The 11,094-nt window shown below is 37.1% G+C and overlaps 1 protein-coding gene across 1 annotated transcript in view; it reads left to right on the top strand.

Moving 5' to 3' along the window:
* The first annotated feature begins 453 nt into the window (after positions 1 to 453).
* Positions 454 to 11,094, top strand: part of LOC136842161 (acidic leucine-rich nuclear phosphoprotein 32 family member E-like) — an 18,012-nt gene continuing 7,371 nt past the window's right edge. Inside the window, exons 1-3 of the mRNA XM_067109522.1 lie at positions 454 to 655; positions 4,557 to 4,646; positions 8,287 to 8,297. Of these exons, the coding sequence (XP_066965623.1) occupies positions 454 to 655; positions 4,557 to 4,646; positions 8,287 to 8,297 (303 nt within the window). The remainder of the gene's footprint in view (positions 656 to 4,556; positions 4,647 to 8,286; positions 8,298 to 11,094) is intronic.

Here is an 11,094-nt window from a genome sequence, read left to right as displayed (position 1 = left end):
TAATAATAATAATAATAATAATAATAATAATAATAATAATAATAATATTTTTTGGAAGCATGAATTTAAACTTAATGGCCCCTGTGGTCGGCTTGTTCCATATGGTTCATCTTCTGAATAATAATAATAATAATAATAATAATAATAATAATAATAATAATAATAATAATAATAATAATAATACAGACATATAGCTAGTGTCTGTCTTCTTCACCAAAGGGACCTACTGCAATCTGCAACAAAGATCCCTGATCAGTAGTTAAACCTGCAATTTGTAGCTTCTATTTATCAATAAAACCACACAAAAAAAAACCTAAACCTTTAAATTCGACAGCAGAGCTAATGGACGAAGGAATGTCTCACTCGAGACTTCTCTTCTCCGCGTCCCTAAGGGAACGCGCCCTTAGCGAGCCCTATTTTATACCGAAGGGGGGCTGACCTGACTCTCCATTTATGCCGAAGCAGGAAGTCACTCAGTGTTCTGTAAGTTTAAATGAAGACACTGATTGGCAAAGGCCAGATCACCGAAAGTTTGCTCTCGGCCAAGAGTTAGAAGGAAATCGTCGTGAGGACTTGGGTGAGGAGGAGGAGGAGGAGGGAGGAGGAGGAGGAGGAGGAGGAGGAGGAGGAGGAGGAGGAGGAGGAGGAGGAGGAAGCAAGCTTTAGCTTTCTCGATTCGAGAGTTAAGGAGGAGAAGAAGAAGAAGAAGAAGAAGAAGATTCTTTTAGGGGCTAGAAATACTTCTGAAAAGAGGAGGAAGAAGAAGAGTACAGGTTTGTTTACATTTGTGGGAGAAGAAATACTTCTGAAAAGAAGAAAGAGAAGTAGAGAAAGAGTATAGGTTTGTTGACATTTGCGTGTACGTAACAGAGAGAGAGAGAGAGAGAGAGAGAGAGAGAGAGAGAGAGAGAGAGAGAGAGAGAGAGAGAGAGAGAGAGAGACTTTCGAAAAGAAGAGGGAAGGTGTGTACAAGTGTGTTTGCTGACATTTGTGCGTACGTATGAGAGAGAGAGAGAGAGAGAGAGAGAGAGAGAGAGAGAGAGAGAGAGAGAGAGAGAGAGAGAGAGAGAGAGAGATGCTTTCGAAAAGAAAAAGAGAGAGAAGTGTACAAGTTTGCTGACATTTGTGCGTACGAGAGAGAGAGAGAGAGAGAGAGAGAGAGAGAGAGAGAGAGAGAGAATAAATCTTCATTAGAGATGAAAAGGTAAGCAACTTTACCCTCTTCATAGAAAGCTACCCAGAGATTTTCTGAGCTCATCTAAAATCTCTTTTGATGTAGTAATTGACAACCATGATAGAGGAGATCTTCTGTGTGCGTAGGTGGGCTGTACGTGATTTTTTATGATACATACATACGAGTACATACATACATAAGTGCAAACTAATTCATGAATATTTTAGGGATGATTAATGTTCCTAAATAAACCAAGCTTAGAGATCTTGACACAATATAGACTTCAGATTTTGACTTTCAAATTTTAATTACACGTAAGATAAATGCAGGCTTATTTCTCTCTCTCTCTCTCTCTCTCTCTATATATATATATATATATATATATATATTATATATATATATATATATATATATATATATATATATATATATATATATATATATATATATATATATATATATATATATATATATATATATATTTATATACAAATTTATATAATATACTGTATATATACAAGATATAATATATATATATAAGACATACATATATATATATATATATATATATATATATATATATATATATATATATATATATACAGTATATGTTGCCCTTCAAAAAAAGGTTTGTCATAAATAAGTGAAACAAAAATAAAATCATGACAAGAGAAAGGTAATATAGACTTCATAAAAAATCCTTACAATTTTAGGCATCATAATAATATAATAAAAACATTAGCCACAAAGACCTTATACCAGAGTCAAAACAAAAGCGAATCTTTCCTCATTCCCATCTTCATCCTGGTTGGCTTCTTCCCGTTTTCTATTTTTCCCGTTTTCTTTCTAAATTTGTATCATAGTCTCCACGAGTCTTTGATTTGTGAAAGTTTTCCCCTTCTTGTGGGAATCAGCCTTCAAATGCGACAAGACTCGGTCTAATATTTGTCACTCTCTCTCTCTTTTTCTTTACTTGGGGGTTCTCTGTTTTGGTCGAGAGAGAGAGAGAGAGAGAGAGAGAGAGAGAGAGAGAGAGAGAGAGAGAGAGAGAGAGAGAGAGCTACTCTATATTTTATTTTCCACGTGATTTAGTTTTTCTTTGTCCTGTTATCTACAATAAAGTTTGATTTAAGGTTTACATGAGAGAGAGAGAGAGAGAGAGAGAGAGAGAGAGACAGAGAGAGAGAGGAAGTTATCCTATATCTTATTTTCCATGTGATGTAGTTTTTCTTTGCTTTCGCGTCCCGTTATGTACAGTAAACTATGATTTAAAATCGTGTCGACTTTCAACTTATTATCATAAATAATTAGGCGTGACGAGGCAACGTATTTTTGTTTTTGAAATCATCATAATAAAAATGTCAAATTACTCTGAAGAATTCATGACCAGACTACAGCTTTCAGAGATGAGTGGTGAATTCAAAAGCTCGTGAAATAAATAGGCCTACCATTCAAATGTAAGTTCTCTGAAGTATGTTAATAATTTCTGAAGCTTTTACTACATATTAATTCACTTGAGCCTCAGAGATAGTTCAAATGTAAACATAACAGACAGCGTCAAAGCAAATAGTCTGTAGCGTAGGTTAGGCCTACCATTCAAATGTAAGTTCTCTGAGGTATGATGATAATTTCTGAAGCTTTTACTACATAAGGTATTATTCACTTTAGCCACAGAAATGGTTCAATTGTAAACATAACAGACATCATCAAAGCAAATAGTGTCTGTAGTGTAGGTTAGGCCTACCATTCAAATGTAAGTTCTCAGTTGTATGTTGATAATTTCTGAAGCTCTAGCTACATATGATAATATTCAGTTGAGCCACAGAGATGGTTCAAATGTAAACATAACAGTCAGCATCAAAGCAAATACAATCTGCAGTGAAACTTAGGCCTACCATTCAAATATAGGTTCTAAGAAGAGTCCGTTGATCATTTCTGAGTCTCTATACACGATAATGTTCATTTGAGCCACAGGGATGGTTCAAATGTAAACGACAGTCAGCACCAAAGTCAAGACAGTCTTTGCAGAGCGTGACAGGTACAGCTGACTGGAGAAGCTTACAAGATAGACGAACCAACCACCCAACTCGAACTACCTAAGCTGCAACCAGCTTCACCATGCCTAGTTTAAAAGATGTAGGCCTGTTTTCACGCTAGACAGAAAAAAATACAGCGCTTACAAACGTACAAACACCGACACAAACTCAAGCACAAGCATCACCAATACAAAGATCACAGTAACAATAAATAGAAAAATAAAATGCAATAGGCCGATACAGACATGGCAACAGCGTCCACTGACACCTGCAGTTAAACCTTCGCCCCTCCAAACGTTTCCTTTCTCTGATTCTCCTATTCATCTCGTCATTCTTCTTGTTTCCTATACATCTAGCCTCAGACGAAAGCAGGAAAAGCTGCTATCAGCTTTTTTTTCATTAGGGTACCCTAAGGTATCAAAATGGTTCCAACCCTCGGGAGGCGTCTGGCATTCTGATTTTCATATCTAGCAATTTTCCTATTTTTCCCGCTCCAACGAATAAGGAACATCACTTACAGGCCTGCTACAGTAGGAGCAAGATCCTGTATGTTGCGTTTCAGCACGTAACCGCCTTTTAACCTAACCAAAAAAAAAAAAAAGAAGCAAAACAAAGCAGCAATAACGACAACAACAAATCGAAGTTTCTATTTTCTAGGTGGCTGGGCGTCCGTCGCACAACTGGGGGAGGAGGGAAGGGAAAACGAGCAGCCACATCTGAATTGCAGATGCTGACCCGTCTCCCCTGGGTGTTTTTCCTCCCCCCCCGCCCTTCCTTTCGCTTTTGTCTTTCTCCGGGTTGAGGCTGGGGACACGAGAGACAGAGAGAAAGAGAGAGGGGGAAAATAAAAGAACGGAGAGAGAAACCGAAGAGTGGGAATATGAGAGAAGAGAGGCAGAAGATTTGGATTGGTGCGAATGAATGGTTAGGACGATTAGACTCATTCCCGTGGGTAGGTCTAGTTTTTCTAAGGCAGCTTTGAATGAAAACTTTCGCTGGAGAGGAAATAAGTACAGTTTTAGCAAAGATCTCTATCTAACCATAAACAAATACAATAGAGCTTAAACAAATATAATATAAACAATGGCGAAGGTGTTTAGACGCATCCCTGTGGGTAGGTCTAGTTTTCCAGGCAACGTTGAATCACTTGGTCATTTCAAAGCAAATTTTTCGCTGGAGAGAAAATAAATCTTTATCTGATTCTAAAGACTCGAACCGTAAACAAATATAATGAAGCATAACAAATAAACAATATATATAATATATATTCAGTCATATTATGAGGTTTTATTATATGAACAATGGATTTTTACTCCCTTGCTTAATTGTTTTTATTCTTTTTGCAGTGAGAATGATGCCAAAAGAAGAAGAAGAAGAAGAAGAAGAAGAAGAAGAAGAAGAAGAAGAAGAAGAAGAAGAAGAGCGAGAAGGAGAAGGTAACTAATTTCATATTGACCTTTTTTATATTAAAGATTACGGCTGGCTCCAGATCAGTATAGAGCTACCAGACATTTAAATACTATTATGGGATATATTCTCGATCATGGATACCCTCACTCTCTCTCTTCTTATTCTTCTTCGTCTTTCTCCGAAAGAGCTAAAGGTTACCTCACAATTATATACTATTATGTGATATATTCTTGATCATGGACCCTCTCTCTCTTTTCTCTCTCTCCTTCCCTTCTTCTTCCCGGGAACAAACTAAGAGCCATGATATGTGACTTGTGCAGCGAGCGAATAGGTATTTATTATTCACGCGAAAAATCAAGTCTGCATCCCTAACCGGGAAAAGGGGGAGGTCTTTGTCCCGTTCGGTTTGTATCGCCACCGACTTCAATATCTCAGGAGTTCGGGTTAAAGATTGCAATTCCCAATTTCAGCAAGGAAGGAAGGAAGGAAGGATGGAAGGATGGAAGGATGGAAGGAAGAAAGAAGTAAGAGAGAAAGTATAAAGCTATGGTACACATAGGGTCTTACGTGTTCTTGTATACCGTGATATGAAATGTCTCTATGTTCGGGAAGATCTGGTTGTTAGACGTATGGTCTAGATCTGGTTTATAGACACATGGTCTAGATATGGTTTACAGGCACATGGTCTAGATCTGGTTTATAGAAACATGATTTAGATCTTCTGGTTTATAGACACATGGTCTAGATCTGGTTTATAAACACATGGTCTAGATATAGTTTACAGACACATGGTCTAGACATGGTTTACAGACACATGGTCTAGACATGGTTTATAGACACATGGTCTAGATCTGGTTTATAGACACATGGTCTAGACATGGTTTACAGACACATGGTCTAGATGTGGTTTATAGACACATGGTCTAGATCTGGTTTACAGACACATGGTCTAGCTCTGGTTTACAGACACATGAACTAGATGTGGTTTATAGTCACATGGTCTAGATATGGTTTATAGACACATGGTCTAGATCTGGTTTATAGACACATAGTCTAGATCTGGTTTATAGATACTTGGTCTAGATCTGGTTCACAGACACATGGTCTAGATCTGGTTTATAGACACACTTGGTCTAGATCTGGTTTGCAGACACATGGTCTAGACCTGGTTTACAGACACATGGTCTAGATCTGGTTTATAGACACACTTGGTCTAGATCTGGTTTATAGACACACTTGGTCTAGATCTGGTTTGCAGACGCATGGTCTAGATCTGGTTTACAGACACATGGTCTAGATCTAGTTTACAGACACATGGTCTAGATCTGGTTTATAGACACATGGTCTAGGTTGTCAGGCGCTAGTGTCCACGATCTAGGTGTGACGACAGAACGCTTAAAAACTTCGACAAGCTTAATGGAGAAGCATGCGTCTATAATCTAGATGTGACGCCACAAAACTTAGAAAAACGTTCAATTAAGCTGAGCTTCTCTCCGGATTCCCATAAAGCGACGCACAGAAGAAGAAGAAGAAGAAGAAGAAGAAGAAGAAGAAGAGAAGAAGAAGAAGAAGAAACGTAACAATAACACCATCATTTTCTTCTTCCTGAAAAACGAAATTTGCTTCCCATTCTCTCTCCTTTCGTCTTACAGGAATGGCATTATATCCCCTTCTGTCCTTTCACTTTTCCTTTCTTTCCTTTACTTTCGCCTGGCGGGGGGAAAAAGGGGGTTGGGGAAAGGAGGGGAGAGGGGGAGGGGATATTATTCATGCAGAAGAAGACGTAAAAGGTGGCGGAGAAAGTTCCCCTGAGTGTCGGGTCAGCCTCTAAAAACATGATGTTCGGGCCTCGTTTTCCCTTCCGAGAGATCTGACACTTATTCTTCTTCTTCCCTTTTTTTTTATTATTTGCTACGAAAAATGAACACAATTACCGCAAGTCTTACTTCTAGGTCGATTTGACGGTTTTCAGTGTGTAGTACTATGCACCGAGAGAGAGAGAGAGAGAGAGAGAGAGAGAGAGAGAGAGAGAGAGAGAGATCTCACACCTATTCTTCTTCTTCCTTTTTTTATTATTTGTTACCAAAAAGGAACACAATTATCGCAAGTTTCACTTCTAAGTCGATTTGATGGTTTTCAGTGTATAGTACTACGCACTTCGAGAGAGAGAGAGAGAGAGAGAGAGAGAGAGAGAGAGAGAGAGAGAGAGAGAGAGAGAGAGAGAGAGATAAATGACTTAGCAAGAAAGATGGATGTCTTTTGGAGGTAGTATACCAAGTATTTCAGTAATTTTTTTTTTTAACTATCGGTTTTTATTATTTGATTTTAATTTTAATATAGACTACCTTTTATATATATATATATATATATATATATATATATATATATATATATATATATATATATATATATATATATAAAACTCTGTTCTCTTAAATGTTCATGTCTCTATATCTCTGTACATTGAATACCTTCTCTCTCTCTCTCTCTCGTAGGGTACAAAGGAATAAAGATAGAGAGAGAGAGAGAGAGAGAGAGAGAGAGAGAGAGAGAGAGAGAGAGAGAGAGAGAGAGAGAGAGAGAGAGAGAGAGTTTTGTTGTATTTGAAGGAGTTTCCCGCCGACGGAAAGAGCAAACTTTGACCAAGTGTAAGTGACAGGGTAAAGGCGCCAGTAACTGAGGACACGTTTGGGAGAAGAAGAAGAATCTTAGAAACAAAAAAGATAAACAAAAGAAAAATAAAAGGAAAAAATAAGGCGAATGGTGACACTAGGTTTATGGTACTATAGGGTGAACAAATGTCGGTGGGGCATAAGGAATCGCTTAGAGTAGGATTTTTATCTTTTTTGTTGTTGTGGGGTTTCATTGTTCGTGAATATCTTTCGGGAATGTTGTAAATATCTTTAGGAATGTTGCAAATATCTTTAGGAAATGTTACATAAATATCTTTAGGATATGTTATAAATATCTGTACGATATGGTACTAAGGTCCACCCGCGCTGTGTAAGTAGTACTATGTACTTAGGCCTAATATGAGTTTCCATCCAATTTTCTTATATATATATATATATATATATATATATTATATATATATATATATATATATATATATATATATATATATATATATATATATATATATATATATATATATCTGCTTTCTGTTTAGTTATTACAAAAATGCGTTATCTTATTACTGGAAAAATAATCATTATTGTACAATACATCCAGAAATATTTTTCTAAGGACTATTTTCGATAAAATGAAGAATTTTGGTCTAATTTACATATATCTCAAATACTGGAGAGAATCTTGTAAACATGCCGGCTAAAGGAAAGGCTAGCAACGTCATTTCTCTCTATTCTAAGGCTTTAGAACGATATTTGAAGAGAATTATTAATTAATTACCACAATAATAAAGTAATTTTGACATCTGGAATAACATTATTCTTAAAAGAATGACAATAAAATACCAGCCTAGCCTAAACATAGGCCTAGAGTTCACTTTACCGAGATTCTTTTCCCTCGTTGTCGTTCTTAGAGGCTAATTTTTTTTCCCTTGGCATGATGATTCGATAAGTTCTACCATTGTGAAGATATTTTTATATATTCGAAATCAAGTCGTACTTAGATTAAGGTTTAAATGATATCGCATCTTCCCAAAAGAGTACTTTGAGGTAGTTGTAGCCTAGGCTTAGGCCTAAGCTACCAAACTTCATTTTTTTGGGATACCACGAATCTGAGGCATAGCGTTTGATGGAAACGTAAATTGAAAAAGAATTTGTAGAGAATGTAACAAAATACAACTATTTTTGACCCTGAATCGAATAATATGACATTTTTTACGGTTTGTTCACATCGTCCTGAAATACTAATTCAGAAAACATGAAGTGTCTTTTGGTAAACATCTCTAACGCTGCCTTCTTATGTCTAAAATTGACAAATTGATTAAATAGACATTATCCTAAAGGCCTACCTGCTGCTAGGAATTATGACTGACTGACAAAATACAAGAGACGTCCTTTTTGATTTGGAGTAACATGTCTGAAAGACGAGAATTGCGTCTATGAACTTCAATATATACTTTTCTCACCTTTCCGTTGTTATTCCATCTTCTCTCGAAGAGTTCCTGCGTCCATTTCTGCAGTTAAAAGCGGCACAGCATAACCATTGTGAAGATAATGAGCGTAACAAATCACAGGGAACACTAAGCACATAGTCACTTCCAGCGGTTCCAATATGGCGCCCACACAGACGACATCATTTTCCGTTTGGTAAAACTAAAGTCTACTATCGCCTCCCTCTGGTCCGGTAACTGTTAATATAAAATGGGAGCCGTGTTCAGTACCAGCTCCTTGTGGAACAACTTAAAAAACATAAACAAAAGAATGTTAATATATCATAATAAAAAAACAAAAGGCATAAACATAAACGAAAAGGTAAGACTGAACACAACTACCGCGGCCTGGTTCCCGCCGATCGTCGACCGTAAGATTTATAAACGCCGTTTTGCGTTTGTTTTTTGTTTATGATTAAGGCTTTTGTTTACGTTGATGATATTTACCATTTTTTGCTTTTTGTTGTTGTTTATTTTTAAGCCTTTTGCTTCTGTTTATGATATTTACTGTCTTCATATTTTTACGCTCATCCCCAAGGGGCTGGTAATAAACATGGCGCCCATCTTGCACGTAAGCTGCTAGTTACCGAAACAGAGGGGCGAGGCGGTAAGTCTTCAGTTTCACCCTATATTCGTTCTATAGTTATTGCTGACCCTCTATAGCTAGGCCTTAATAATATAAGTTTTTTTTTTTTTAGTTTTCTATAGTCTGTTTAAAGTTATGTTGAAGAAAAGTCAATTGTTGAGTGGGTAGCTCGTGTGAAATCTCGAGTGAACGTTCGAACGATTGATAGATCTACGAAAAAAACTCTTAGAATGATCTCAAAGAATATTTTGGAGCTATAGCGCTCTAGAATATGCTTATTTTGACATTAAATTCTCCGAAAATTTTAAATATAAATGATTTTTTAGGTCTTATTGCCCGTTAGTTTGGTAAAGTGTTAAAGGGAACAAGTGCTTTGGTGCGGATGTCTAGACTCAACTCGATCAGCCATGAAGAAAAGTATACAGAGATTTAATTTAGATTACAGCTCTCTCTCTCTCTCCATTTGCTTCCAGGATCGGAGGAGACATAACGTAGGCTATATCTCTCGTCTGCTGTATTTTATATCCTGGATACAGCATCCGGTAAGAAAACGCCCTAAAACATTAGGCCTATACCAAGATGGCGAGGATGCGTCTATTTCAGCTCTAGTAAAATACATCTGAATGCGACAGATTATCGTACGTAAGAACTGAAATAGATTTCTACCCTTCTTTGAGGTTCGAATCCCACTTGAAACCCTTTGTAAAAAAGGTATATTAGAAGAAATGTCAGGTTAAAGTTAAACTGATTGATTACGACCCTAACTTCGAAATCCGTCTTTATGTCTCGTGTCTGTAGCTCTCTCTCTATTCACCGTCCCTACGTAAGCTTAACGAGTCTTATCAAGACCATCTTTTTTAATGTCAGACGAGAGTTGTTATCTCGTTATCTCGTTATCTCTCTCGTTAACTTCTTCTTTTTCTTCTTCTTCTTCTTGTCCTGCAACTCGGAAGGAGAATGACGCCTAACACGGAGCGTATTTGCATACGGACAAGAGCAGCACACAAAACCGCTTTAGTAATATTCGGCCTAAATTGCTGCTGGTGTTTAATGAGAGAGAGAGAGAGAGAGAGAGAGAGAGAGAGAGAGAGAGAGAGAGAGAGAGGTTAAATGTTTATGCTTTCTTTTTGAAGAGGGAATATTATGTCTTCAGCCATGAAAGTATTTTGAATAATATCTTTTTTTCTTTGTCCAACTTCTCAAGCCCGAGAGAGAGAGAGAGAGAGAGAGAGAGAGAGAGAGAGAGAGAGAGAGAGAGAGAGAGAGAGAGAGAGAGAGAGAGAGAGAGAGGTTAAATGTTTTATGCTTTCTTTTGAAGAGGAATATTATATCTTCAGCCATGAAAGTATTTTTGAATAATATCTTTTTTTCTTTGTCCAACTTCGGCCCAGAGAGAGAGAGAGAGAGAGAGAGAGAGAGAGAGAGAGAGAGAGAGAGAGAGAGAGAGAGAGAGAGAGAAGTTAGATGTTTATGCCTTTTAAAGAGGGAATAGAGTAAGCTTTAGACCAATACTTAATACTTTGAAAGCTCAGTTGGCGCCTATATCAAAGTCTCTCCTACATTTCTCTTATGCAAATTCTGATTGTTCTTAGGCCTACTTGGAGTAGGCCCTCTTTAAATACTGTTGAAATATGATCTTGTACTATATTTTCCAAATATGACATTACATATAATCCATACATATGGACTCTCATGTCAGTTTCGGAGGTTTGAAACGATAGGCCTACAAGTTCATCAGGTAATCTCAGTTACGCGTGCCTTGGTCGAATCG

Source organism: Macrobrachium rosenbergii, chromosome 9, assembly GCF_040412425.1.
Source record: "Macrobrachium rosenbergii isolate ZJJX-2024 chromosome 9, ASM4041242v1, whole genome shotgun sequence".
NCBI lineage: Eukaryota > Metazoa > Arthropoda > Malacostraca > Decapoda > Palaemonidae > Macrobrachium > Macrobrachium rosenbergii.
The sequence above is the reverse complement of the archived record's forward strand: the minus strand, read 5'-3'. Positions and strand labels throughout refer to the sequence as shown.